This window comes from Syngnathus leptorhynchus, chromosome 16 (genome assembly GCF_054491065.1).
Source record: "Syngnathus leptorhynchus isolate UIUO chromosome 16, UIUO_Slep, whole genome shotgun sequence".
Taxonomy (NCBI): Eukaryota; Metazoa; Chordata; class Actinopteri; order Syngnathiformes; family Syngnathidae; genus Syngnathus; species Syngnathus leptorhynchus.
This window is the reverse complement of record NC_141210.1, coordinates 944,511-957,191: the sequence shown is the minus strand read 5'-3', so window position 1 is coordinate 957,191 and position 12,681 is coordinate 944,511. Positions and strand designations below refer to the sequence as shown.

The 12,681-nt window shown below is 48.1% G+C and overlaps 1 protein-coding gene across 3 annotated transcripts in view; it reads right to left on the bottom strand.

Moving 5' to 3' along the window:
- Window positions 1-2,208: 2,208 nt before the first annotated feature.
- cacna1aa (calcium channel, voltage-dependent, P/Q type, alpha 1A subunit, a) overlaps window positions 2,209-12,681 on the bottom strand; it is a 34,583-nt gene continuing 24,110 nt past the window's right edge. For 2 of the 3 annotated variants that reach the window (XM_085934925.1, XM_085934923.1), the window contains 10 exons: window positions 9,375-9,489; window positions 9,060-9,167; window positions 8,090-8,193; window positions 7,239-7,354; window positions 7,012-7,132; window positions 6,653-6,766; window positions 5,807-5,845; window positions 4,237-4,453; window positions 3,868-4,121; window positions 2,209-2,964 (listed from right to left, as the gene is read on the bottom strand). In XM_085934925.1, coding sequence (XP_085791051.1) covers window positions 2,209-2,964; window positions 3,868-4,121; window positions 4,237-4,453; window positions 5,807-5,845; window positions 6,653-6,766; window positions 7,012-7,132; window positions 7,239-7,354; window positions 8,090-8,193; window positions 9,060-9,167; window positions 9,375-9,489 — 1,944 coding nt within the window. Of the gene's footprint in view, window positions 2,965-3,867; window positions 4,131-4,233; window positions 4,454-5,806; window positions 5,846-6,652; window positions 6,767-7,011; window positions 7,133-7,238; window positions 7,355-8,089; window positions 8,194-9,059; window positions 9,168-9,374; window positions 9,490-11,874; window positions 11,972-12,681 lie in introns of all 3 variants that reach the window. The other variant, XM_085934924.1, reaches the window with a different exon arrangement.

The following is a 12,681-nucleotide window of genomic DNA, read 5'->3' as shown; positions in this document are numbered from 1 at the left end:
AAACATTTCTATTTAAAAACAAAACAAAACAACAAAAAAGACATTTTCTTCTCATTTGCGGCTTTACATTGCTCTTTGAATACTTGCTATGGTTAATTAGTGTGGCTTTCACTGCAGCATAGACAAAAGAGGAAAAAAAAACAGCGAGTGATCTGAGCTTTGCGCGTTCCATTAAAATTGACATCTCACACATACGTACACACGTTTTTTTTTTCAAGATGTCAAAATATCCACCCTCCCCCCCAAAATATTCTCCACACTTAAAATGGGATGTGCCGCACAAACACCGAAAGACAAACACACCCACCATTTTTTGGGGAGGCAGAAAGCAAAATATGCAACCAATGAAAAAAATTGTAACTGTGTCACACGCACACACACAGACACACACACACACACACACACACATATACACACTCACCACATGTATTCGCTACATACCTTGTGTGCTATCTCATTCCAAAGTGTTGTGAAAAAATACTTGTTCGTGACATTCCGCTGAGGTTGGAAAGACACTGATAGGTTTCTGTTTTTTTTTTGTCTTTACCTTTTTTTCTTGGGATGCATTCTGTGGTCAATATGTGATCAAACAGAAAATAAAAGTGACACTGAACCCTAAAAATGCTGACAGCAGTGTTAGAAAATGTGTTAGTCGGAGGCACACGTAGAAACGCACAAAGAAATTCCCTATATACACATGAGTGATACAAAGTGTTTTCTTGGACCAGAACAAAGGCGTGAGCCACATCTTTTGAGCACTTGCCTGTGACCTTTTGTGACCTCCAAGGCAGATTGAGCTCAAATGGGCCGCTCTCACGAAGGTCGCGGGTGGAACCGCCTCAGTGCATGATGGGAGAATTGTATTTCAAATAATCTGCTCTGAATGCTAATGATAGGAAAACAAAGTGAGAGGGCCATATTTGAACAATTTTAGTCCTATTTTGGAAGGCTGGAGCAGATGAATGGCATTTCCGTTCATTTCAATTGGGAAGGATTATTTGAGGCGTGAATTCTTTGGGCACCGTCGTGAATTTTTAAGACAGTGACTCACCCGTTCCATCCCACGTATGTGCTCCCTTTATTACGGTCAAAGAAAACAACCAGTTTCTCTCCTTTCTCCACCTTTCTCTCTCTCCGTCCGTCCGTCTGTCAACATCTCTCCGGAGTGCCGGGAAGAGCTCGGAAATCCACTTTACCCTGCTTGCCAGATTATCATTGTAAGATTATCACCATTGTTAGAAAAGTTCAGAAGAAAAAAAGTGCATTTCCATCTTGTATGAGTGGCAGGCATTTGGCACACAACATAGAGACACGCAAGCAAAAAGTCTGTTTTTTTTTTTTTTTCTTTTTCTTACTTACAATGACACGTGACTTCTCTCTATGACCTTTTTGAGTGAATATGAGGTTACAAAGAGAAGACCGTCAAAAGGGGGAGAAAGAGAGAGAAAGCCAAATTTCACCCCCAATGGGCGGAAACCCACAGGCTACAACAGGAAGAAAAATGTCCCTCCCCCTTACATACAGTAGATTCTCATTGTTGCTAATATTCTTCTTTTTTTTTTTTCTGTTATCATTCATGCAGGATCACAAGTCTTAGAAAAGATGTGTGAGGGTGCAACAGAAGATTCAAGCTTGTGTGTTTTGAAGAAGAAGAAGAAGAAGCGGAAGAAGCAGCCGCTGCAGTAAGAGAAGAAGAAAGGCTGCAGAATCTGGTTTGGTGGTTCAACCCGTCATGGTTTGGTTTTTCTTCATCATGGCGGAGGTCGGCTTCAATATTCTGCTTCCACTTCTCCACATCTCCAATTCTCGTAGCCACAGCCTCTCGCCTCGTACAAGGCGGAGGGCTCCTCGTCGCTTTTGTTCTTATTTAAAAAGAGATGATAAAACTCATCAATAGGCGGCTGGGTGGGCTTGGGATCGGTTTCCTTTCGAGCTGACACATTTCAAATCAGCTTGAGGAAGCTAAAAAAAAAAAAAACATCTTTTTTTTGTTTTGAGTTGCAACTCTTGACATCGTGTAAGTGGCTGTAGCTCTTGACCTACTTGCGTCCGTCCCATCAATGCACGTTTGGTACCTCTTTCAGTATATATTTTTTTTATGCTCTCCATCGCCAATCGTGTCTGAGCGTTCTCCTTTGATCCGTTCACGCAGTGTCGTCGGGACGTTCCACGTCAGTCCCCCCCCCCCCCCCCCCCCGTCCCCGAGGGCTAGCACCAGTCGTCCTGCTCCTTCTCGCAGTAGGGTTCATGCAGACCCTTGCGGGGTCCTCTCGGGTGTCCCCCTGGGGGCGGGACCTTGTGAGGCCCGCTATGTTGGGGTCCGTGGAGATGTGTGGAAGGTGACGAAGAGCGGTAACCGTTGGGCAGGCGGCGCTGGACGCCCGGCTGCACTTGGCCCTGATGGGGCACGGCGGCAGAAGGGGGCACGTGGTGGACGCTCCTGGCTGAGGTACGGTTTGGCTGCGGGTGTTGTGGCGGCAAGGGGAGGGGGTGGGGGTTGGGAGGAGGGAGGGGGTGCAGGTTGCGTGGCTGCCCTTGGGGAGGAGGTGGCAGTGGGTGGCCGGCCAAAGGGTGCGGGTTGACGCCCGGCTCGTGAGCCGGCGCTTCGTGGTGGGGCACGTAGTTTTGGTTGTAAAAGCAGCCGTCGCCTTCTATGGAGCCTCCGTCTGCGTCCGCCCAACGCAGCGGCGGGTGATGACCCTGGCGGGGGGGCACGCCGTGGTGGGCCGGCGGAACGCCACCCGGAGGGACCTGACTTTGAGGGACTTCCGGAGATAATCGGCGGGGCGCGGGGGCCGGAGCCCGCCCCGCGGGTTGCGAGGGCACGGCCTTACGGACTACGGGGGAGTAGGTGACGTGGGGGCGGGGCGTCGCGGGCGTCTGAGGCAACTGACGGCGGCCTCGGCGCGGCGTGCTAGTCCCCGAGGTGGACGGAACGGGACTTCCACTGACCGAACTACTGCCCTACACGAAAAGTGAAATAAAGCAAATAAAAGTACGAACCACAGATTCAACGACGGAACATAGAGTCGAGGATGGAAGACCAAGAGCCAGAAGGAGGAGAGGGCGTATTCTAAGAAAATGCACGCACACAAGAAAAGCACAGGTGCGAGGAATGGCAATGGATGAAAAAGACATGCCATGCAAAGGAGAGAAAACAACAAGGAGGAAAAAGGGTTCATTTCTACAACATCCATTGTGGTACACAATAAATTGCTATACATGCAAATATTGTACATGTATTATATTTCTATTCTTGAACTTATACTGTGCAACTTTGCGTGACAGGAAATCTGAAGTCCTATGGAAATATAGCTCAACATTGAGATTGATGCAGCGCATACATTTCTTGGAAATGATGTTGGAATGGAGGAAAAGGGAGTGGGGGAGAGCAAATTGAACAAATATACACTACTCCAAGTGTGCATATTTGTTGGATTGTTGCCATCAATTATTAGCTGACTCAGCTGATATCTGCACGTCATACATTCACCAGCCACAACATCTTGCCTTGCCTTGCCTGAGCAATGTGCCATAGTCATCCAATACAAAGGCTGGAGCAAATATGCTCGCCTCTGATTGGATGAGATGATTAGTTACTTTCGCTTTGCGGTTTTGGTCCATTTATTTTGTTTGATGCCGGCAGCAAGCGCAACGTGTCATTTTCAAGTCTTGCAAACAAACGACATCCGCATTTATACCCATGTAAAATCCCTGGTTCAAAATCACAACTGAACATCTTTGCAAAGGCCTCGATGCACTTTTTATATTGCTTCCTATTAGCCAGTGAATTGATATGCCGAGATTTGCATATTTTTGTGCACGCGCCGACTGAGATTAACTTGACATTGCGACCCGGAAGCCCACCTGTCTGTGCGTGATGCAGTCGCGACCCTCGCTGGGGGATCGCGACCATCGCGGGTCCCGTTCTCGTTCCCTGTCGGGCTCTCTGTCTCGAGAATGCTTGCTGCCGTAGTCGCCGCCTCGCTCTGCCACGTAACGTTCTTTGTCCACGGAACCGTGATGGTGGTGATGGTGGTGATGGTGCTTGCGGTCTTTGGAGCGGCCGCGATCTCTGTCCCGATCCCTGTCCCTGGACATCAGCTCACCTGACTGGGTGTCTGTGCCAAAACCCGACGGGAGAGAATTAGTATGGCACATGCCACCCATGCCAGTGAGGTTACAACCGGCGTTGGCTCTTTTCATTGGCTTAATTTCATGGCGCCCGCCTCCTACCTGCGTCGGCCTCGGCGTAGCGACTCAGCGACCTCTCGGAAGCACGATGGGCGCGCTCTTTTCTCCTGTGCCCGTGCCTGGAAGGCCGACCTTCCTCGGGTATGACGCGCTCGGCGTTGTAGCCATCCGGGCCTCCTTTGTCTCTGCTGCCACGTCCCGACCTGCTGTGACCTAGCGAGGAGGCCGAGCGCTTCATGGGGCTGTTGTCGCTGATGGTCTACGGCAGAAACACGGAGGGACGCGTGCTGGGAGATTCATTTCAAGTCTTGACTCATGTTTATGTTGGCTTTGATTTTTTACGCCTCCAACTTTTTCACCTGGCATCATTTGAAAAATGTCGAGGGAAGGAATGCAAGAAAGTCAGACATGATGGCAAACGCCCATGCCTTCATGCTTCCGAGTTCTTACAAAAAAGCCATAAAAGTGGTCCGTGTGACTTGCATCGTGACTCCATCCTCATTTCAAAAAAATCCCCTGAACATGGCACATTCCAGGCCAGGCAGTAGGAAAGCGCTTTGCTCCGGCCATGCACGCGCATCGAAAACGGAGCCAATGTCGCCCAAGTTGCCGACAAAGTTGCTAAGTCGAGTACACTATATGGACAAAGGCATTGGCGGATTTGCTGAGGACAATTCCAAGGAGGTGGGGGAAAGAAAAAAAAAAAAAAGATATAGACTTGGGCTGCGTTCAGGATCCGTCAGTCATTCCCTAGTCCTTAATCACTATAATAGAGGTCGGTCAAATGAAATCTAGTTTTCAAACACTAATGGGCTCCGGCATTAATTACGTCAGTGGCGTTGCATAACGCGCCAGATCGACGTCAGGAGATGAACATTTACGGCGGCGACCCAGCGAACAAATTGTTCTCGTTCGGCCCAAAAGATGTTTGATGCCAAAGTCACCTCACCGGAAGCGGGAAAAAGAAGGGCTTTCTCAAAGTTGTTGTTGAAGTCAATGTTGTCCATATAGTGTACATTTGATAAGAATCCCAGCATTTCCACTCACGTCATTCCTCACTTGGCCATCAACGCGCACACTGGCTTACATGCAAGACATAAAAATGAAGAAAACATTCATGGCATGGAGGCATAGACAACGCCGGAGCAATCAATCACCCCATTCCTTAGTAAGCGGGCACTGTTGTTAATGACGGGAGGCAGCGTGCCCCAAATCCAAGAGGCTCAAATCACTGCTCAGCGTCATGCTGGAGAAGTTTGCAGAACACAAAAAGGCTCAGAACAACACTACTAGTTCCCGCAAGGCAAGGTGACCAATACTGTCAACCTATTCCACATCATCCACACTCTTCTCTTTTCCATGGATCAAATTTGTGGGTGGGAGTCCACACTGTCATTTTTTTCCCCGATGGTCCACTCAATAAGAATAAGAATAATAAATGAAAAAATCAAAATCTATTTTTGAAAGAATGGCTCCAACAGAAATGCAAGCAAGTCCCTACTCATCAGAACAGAACCAAATTGAACTTCTTGGTGGGAATGCCCAAATCAGAGTGACATGGATGAGATGAGAAGAGCGGGAAAAACATAGACAGGGAAGACAGGGTACATACACTGAGGTGACTGCCACGCTGCTTCCCCTTCCTCCGCTTCTGTGAGCACAAAGAAAACACACAAACACACACACAGCCACAAATGAAGCAGAACCAGGACAACACAGGAGATTCACAATGGAAAAAAAGAAACACAGTCGTTGGTGGGGCGGGGCGGGGCGGGGCGGGGCAGCTCAAAAAAAAGAAGTCCAATTGAAGCAGCACGGAAGATACACACAGCAGGTGAAAACACTCATTTATAGGGCCGTCACAGGAAAAAAAAAAAAAAAAAAAAAAAGCAATGATAAAATATACTTACGAGATCCGCACATACACACAATCGCACACAGTACCACAATCGGACAGAAGCAGGGTGAACTCCTCTATACACCCCCCCCCCCCACACACACACACACGTAGCGCATGCTAGCTGGGGACGAGAGAAACTCATCAACCAACCTTCAGCGGGAAGGAAGACAAATAAAACTTGAAGTTTAGTAGAGTCAAGGGTCTGACTACATTGTGCGTCTGTCTCAGCAGACCTCTTTTGTGCATTGACAACCAGAGCACAAAATGAATGAGGGTGCTGGCTGGATGGATGGATGGATGGATGGAAAGGAAAGGAAAGGAAAGGGAAGGAAAGGAAAGGAAAAGGAGCATCACATGCAAGATATGACAGGACACCGACAGGAGGAGGAGAAGACCACATGGAAAGGTCACACTTTGCCTTGCTTGTGGTTCTTTTACAAACAGAAAAGCAACATCCTGGCAAAAATATTCAAGATCCAAATGTTTTAAGAACCACAGCAAAGACAGAAGATGGTGAGGAGGGAGGCACAAGTTGGGGGAGGTGACAATGCTGCTCACTTGGTTGTCGCCTGGTAGGCGGGGCATGGAAGCGGCCCTGCCGTGGCCTTCCATTGGAGGAAAGTGCTCAGTATCCGAGTAACCATCCTGCCCCATCTCTCTCATCTCTACCGTCTGTAAACAGAGCAGGAGAGCAGGAGATGTTGTGACATCAGCTGGGGGGACGGGCTCATGGACTCAATGAGAAGATCAGATGAGGATCATGGCAAGCTTTCCCATTTCCAACTTTGGAATTCTAATTTGGGGGACAATGAACTTTCCAAACAAATGGTGAGTGGACAGGAGAGAACGGAGATTTACCACGTACGCTTGATCGCGGTACCCGCCTGCACGGTGGCGAGCGCGTGCCGGCCTTTTACCTGGGAGGTGGTCATGCTTCCCAGGCCATCTTCGGCACTCCAGCTTCCGACCTTTTGGGACATCTCCTGAGCACGGGCCGTGACCCACGAGTGGCTCTCCGGCACCCCTCTTTCCACCGGGCTGTCACGCACAAACACACACACACACACACTGTCAAACGCACGAAGGAAGGAAGGAAGGAAGGAAGGAAGGAAGGAAGCTTGCGTCAGACAGAATCCAGACTCACAGGCTGCTCATTGTGTCCGTTGTCTCAGGTGGAGGGAGGGCGTTGTTGAGGGTCTGAGCCCCGTCCTGGCTGGGAGAAGGCGGTTCCACGCGCTGAAACAGTAATGGCGTTCGATTCTGTGTGAGATATACGACACGGCCATCGCCGGCTATCAGGCAGACCGACAGGGAAATGGGGCATGGAAAGGAGCAAAGCGGGAGCGGAGCTGTGCCGGGCCGGGCCGGGCCGTGCGGGGCTGCCGGCATCCCACAATGCCAAAAATAAACGTCTAATGGCCTTGCGCAAGGTAGCTCGGTCATTAAACTAAAGAAACACAAATAACAGGCAATTTCAGGCAGTGCGTTGCGGGAACAAGTCAAAGGGATTGACCGTGGCCACGGCGGGAGGAAAAAGTGCAAGGTCGAAGGATTTACGTTTTAGACCTATTAGAATTGAAAAGGTATCTTTGTGACACAAGGCACGAATTAAAAAAAATGCAACCAATGGGTGGAGGTACAGTAGATGCACATTCACATTATGTATGAAGTTTGATGAAATTGGGGGCTGAATTTAGAAACAAAAATAGGTAACAGAAAGAAGGGAAATCTTTTAAGCAGCAGATGGCAGCAAGGAGGCGCTTCCATTTTAACGATAGCTTTATTCCATAAATATTGGGACATTGATCCTTTTTTTTTTTTGTTGCTCTAAGCAGCTAAAAGGAGCATCCGTGTCCCAATACTTATGGATTTGACTCTCCTTTCCTTTTTCATGCAAGATGTAATTTGGCACATACTGTAGACCCAGCCTTGTGTGTGTGTGTGTGTGCGTGTGCGACTTTGTGGCGCTCTCCCGACAGGTCAAACGTGCATTACCTGCTCGTCCCGGAGCGCCTGCGAGCGCTTGGTCTTGCTCTGGCGGTAGTACTCCATGATCATCATGGCAGCGTAGATTTTGCCAACTGTCAGGTCTGTCGCTGCTGAGAGAATGACAAGTTACCCTGCAAGATTAGACCCTTTGGTATGGGACCCTGAGCGCCAGGAATGGTAGAGAAAGCTGAGTGAGGCATGCACACCAACAAAGACACCAGTACACACACGGACATTCAGCAAAATGTCTTTTCACAGGCAGATCTTTTTTTAAAAAAAACAGCAGAAGCAGCATCACGTACTTGTGGTGCGCTTTTTAAAGTTGTCAACTTGGCCACATGTGTTCTTTTTGGGATTTTCTTGCTTTGACTTAATACTACAGTGGTGCCTTGAGATGAGAGTTTAAATGGTCAAGAATCGAATTACTTGACCACTGGGGGCAGCATAGTCCATTGAATAAATGTATGCCTGAATGTTGTTGTATTGCTTGTCTACATGAGTTGCTCCACCAACAGTGGCGTTTTCAAAAGACAACTCCATTTTATTTGGTAGAATTGTTCCTTGCATCTCAAGGCATTACTGCATCGGGATAAACAGCATGCATTAAACAAACCGCAAGAATAGCTTCACATTTTTGAGAGAACCATAATATTCGCTCTTTTACATATGCACAACTCTGACTGGCCCGGAAGTGAAAAGACATCTATAGAGAGTTGCTCTATAGAAAGGCACCCTCTGATTTTAGGCTTTGCTGTTGCAAGCCTAGTTCGTTGTGTGCCGTGTTGTGTTGTGTTGTGTTGTGTGTCAGTTGTATCAGAGGGTGCAGCAGTGAAGAGAGACTGGAAGAAAGAAGCGATCCTCAGGTGGCGTGGACGAGAAACAACGTCGCTCAAGTCGGTGACGCGGGGCGGCGGCAGGGCCGGGCCGGGCCGGGCCGGGCCACGTCGTGCACGCGCCCTTGTACACTGCAACTTACACTTGTGGGGAGTAACCAGCAAGTCCAGATGCTTCTGGGAGAGATTGGGCCAGATTGCCATCATCTCTTTCCTCAGCTCTGCATCCATCTGGTGCTTGTCAATACCACCTGGGACAAAGACACAAACAAATTTGGACAAGTGTGGACATTCACACAAAGAAATTTGCTCTTACTAGATGAGTCCATTAAAAAAAAAAAAATAAATGTAAATCTTGATGTGCTACCCAACAAAAACAATCAAATCAGCATCAAAAATACCTTTTGGGACAGCAATCGGAAAATATTGTTCCAAAGAAAGTAAGCCAGATTGTGCACCTTCAGAAATCTTGGCGATCTTGATGTCCAGCGCCGTGCGGATCAAAGCCATGAGGGTGGAATTAAAGTGGACCGTGTTGTCGTCGGCTACGGGCAGATCCATGCGGAGCAGTCTCTGTGGGGAGGGGCAATCGGCTTGAGTAACAAATTGGGTTTGAAATGTTTCTGGAACCTCCAAGTGACACGGCCAGAGGCTACTGGGAAGGGGTTCAAAGGCTTGGTGGGGGGCAAAGAAGCTGTTGTGAGTTTCACCCAAATTTGGCAAAGTCAAATCAAATAACTGGAAAATGTATTCGCCAAGAGCAAATTAGTAAAGCCACAGCTCCTCAAGTGGGGATTGGAGGTTCTCAACAAAGACCTGCTCGGAACCAATAAACCAAAATCAAGCGTGAGACATCTTGTGGGACGGGAGGAGGAGGGGGGCGAGAGGGTGCGCTTTGGTTTTTGCTTATTGGTTCCTTCTTTTGGAGGCCTTGTTGGCTTGTAACGTTCAGAAATACAAACATCAAGTCACACAACAAACACATTGAGTGTGTTTGGTAAGAGGAAGACGGCGACCACCCACCCACACATGCAGCAAAGCATGCAACCTACAAAGGCTTCTCCTTCATGGCCAGGATATTTTTTTCAAATGTCAACTCCCCACTAACCAAAGTTCTCCATGCAAGCATGCCCCGCGCACACGCACACGCACACACACAGCATATGCCTCACGGGACAAGCAGCTGCGCAGCCGTACACACAAAGCATCCCGTGTGGGGCGACATTCAAATGAATTGGTGCATTATTTTCATCTCTTGAAGAGAATTACGCTATGCTGGGTGGGATGATAGAGCAAAGGGCTCTTTTACGAAATCTTTGCTGTCCTATGTGTGGATAAATGAACACAGACTTGGGGGGTTAATAGGTGAGAGAGAGCAGCATTCTGCGGAAAAATGATGGAAACAAAGAAGAAAGAAATGCGGCAAAAAGCAAAAAGGTGCGGCGTGGCTTTTAAGGGAATCAGTAATACAACAGTCAAAAGTGGGCCGTGTTAAAGCCAAGGTCAAGTGTTAGTTTACGTAGCTTGTGAAAGCCAGTCGAAATGATCAGGGAAAGCAAAAGAAGAAGAGCGAGCAGCAGTTGGCCACGTCCTGCCCGAAGACCGAGAAACTAAACTTGGCCTCGTTTCCATTTGGCCTCACGCTTTGCTTATGAAATGAAAACAAAATGTCACTGGCGAGGCAGATTAGCATTATTGAGCGAGGAAAAGTTTCAGGGTCGGAGGTGGAGTTCAGGGAGGAGGCTTGAAGTGGATCATTTGGCAGATTGGGACAAAGAAAGGTACTCCATGAACCTGGTGGTGATTGATCGCTTACAATCACATTTGGATGACTGTTCAGTGTCATTAGATTTCACATTCAGTATCCAAGTAGCCAATGGAAAATACATTTGAATATTTGCATGATGCTGTTAATTAAGCCCAAAGGAGAAACACAGCATATGTTCTAGCGAATCATTCAAATGACCACAGTGTTAATAATCACCTGTGAGTCCTTGTATATTTTTATTTGGACAAAAAAAATGTGTAGGTGCAGGTCATTTGGATTAGCACGTTCATGGACAAGGTGGTTACGCTGATGGGCCATGCAGAGGGGCAGGTGAGTGGCGGGATGCAGAGATGTGGAGGAGCAGCAGGAGGAGCAAGAGGAGGAGGAGGAGGAGGGGGCTGGAAACAGAATAGAACTGCATTGACGACAGAACCAAAGGACAAAGAGAAGATTGGACTTGCAGATAGAGAGAGAGAGAGAGAAAAAAAAGGCAGCTCGGGGGCTCGGCGCTGCTACATGAAGGGTGACAGAAAAAGAAGTGCTTCTGTATGGCAACCAAAGGCTCTCGGAGGAAAACACATCACTGACACAAGCCCTTCTGCTCTCTCTACCATAGCAAAGAACACGTAGCGTCTCTGCGTGCGGTGCGCGTGACCTCATTCTTTGCACGGATGGATGTATGAATGCGTTTTGCCCCATCCATCCACAGGAAGGAACGAGTCAGAGGACACAAGTCTGGCGGACTTTCCAAGCACTGCTGCACATGCATGCTTTTTTTGTGTAGGTGGGATGTGTCTGTCTGTCTGTCTGTCTGTCTGTCTGTCAGGGGTGCTTTTGGAATACTATATTTCCCTTTTGCAATTTGTGGTGTCCAAGCAGCACGGTGCAAACGAGCTGAGAAGGTCCCTCTTTTCGTTCCTTCCTGTGGATAAGCGTCCCCTTGTCCCAGCCCACCTGCTACTATTTGTCTTCCCTACCTCCACCCAAAATGTCCACACTGCCACACAAACAACCACAACAATGACCAGCCCCACCCCCACTTTCCACAAAACAGAAAAAAAATAGAACCAAACAAAACAACACCAGGAAAGATTACACCATCTTACTAGCACCTTCTAGCGCCCCCCCGCCCCGCCCCGCCCACACCCGTTCATCCCCCATTGGAGATTTAGGGCGGGGTCCTCTCTAACCTTGTAGGCCACCCGTGCAGGACACCTCTTCCCGAGGCCTAGTGGAGGACACATGTGCCTCAGCATGTCATACATTTGCCTGCAACTGATCCTGCCACTGCACCATCATCAGCCAGTGCCACCAACCCGTTAACCAAGCCAGAGAAGAGAAAGAGACACAGACAGGATGGATGTTTAGAAATGGGGATTAAGTTAGCAATGATGTGAAGGAGAGAGTGGGAGAAATACCAAAAGAAAAAAAAAAGAAAGAGAGAGACAAGGTTATTGGGCTGATTTGAAGACACTGTTGAGGCTTCTTCTCACTTTCAGGTTATTGAGAACGTCAGAAAAGCATCTCCTTTACTTTCAAAATAGTATGCGCGGAATCTATGTGGATTGTTTAGCAGGACATTGAAAACATTTTCTGGTGCATTTGCCATCAATCCAGTCCCAGTGGAATATGAGGTGAACTAACTAACCCCAGGTAAATACATAGGTAAACCTAGCCCATTTTTGGGGGGTGCTGAAGCACTCCTAAAATCAATCCAAGCATTCCCAAATTTGACAGATTATTTACCAAAATGCAGTGCACACCCTCACAAATGGTTTGATCCATCTTATCCAAGCCCCCCCCCCCAAAAAAGTACACTTTTAAAAATGTGTCTGAAAGTGATTTTCGGGGGCATCACATTTGAGTCAGTTGTTATTATTTTCTCAATATTTTCCAACTAGATTCGTGGCGAGCATGTGTGTGTTTTGTACATGAACGTGTGTGTTTGCACAGCCGAGCAGGCACCAAGCCATTCCTGCTCACACGGGGAGGGGAGG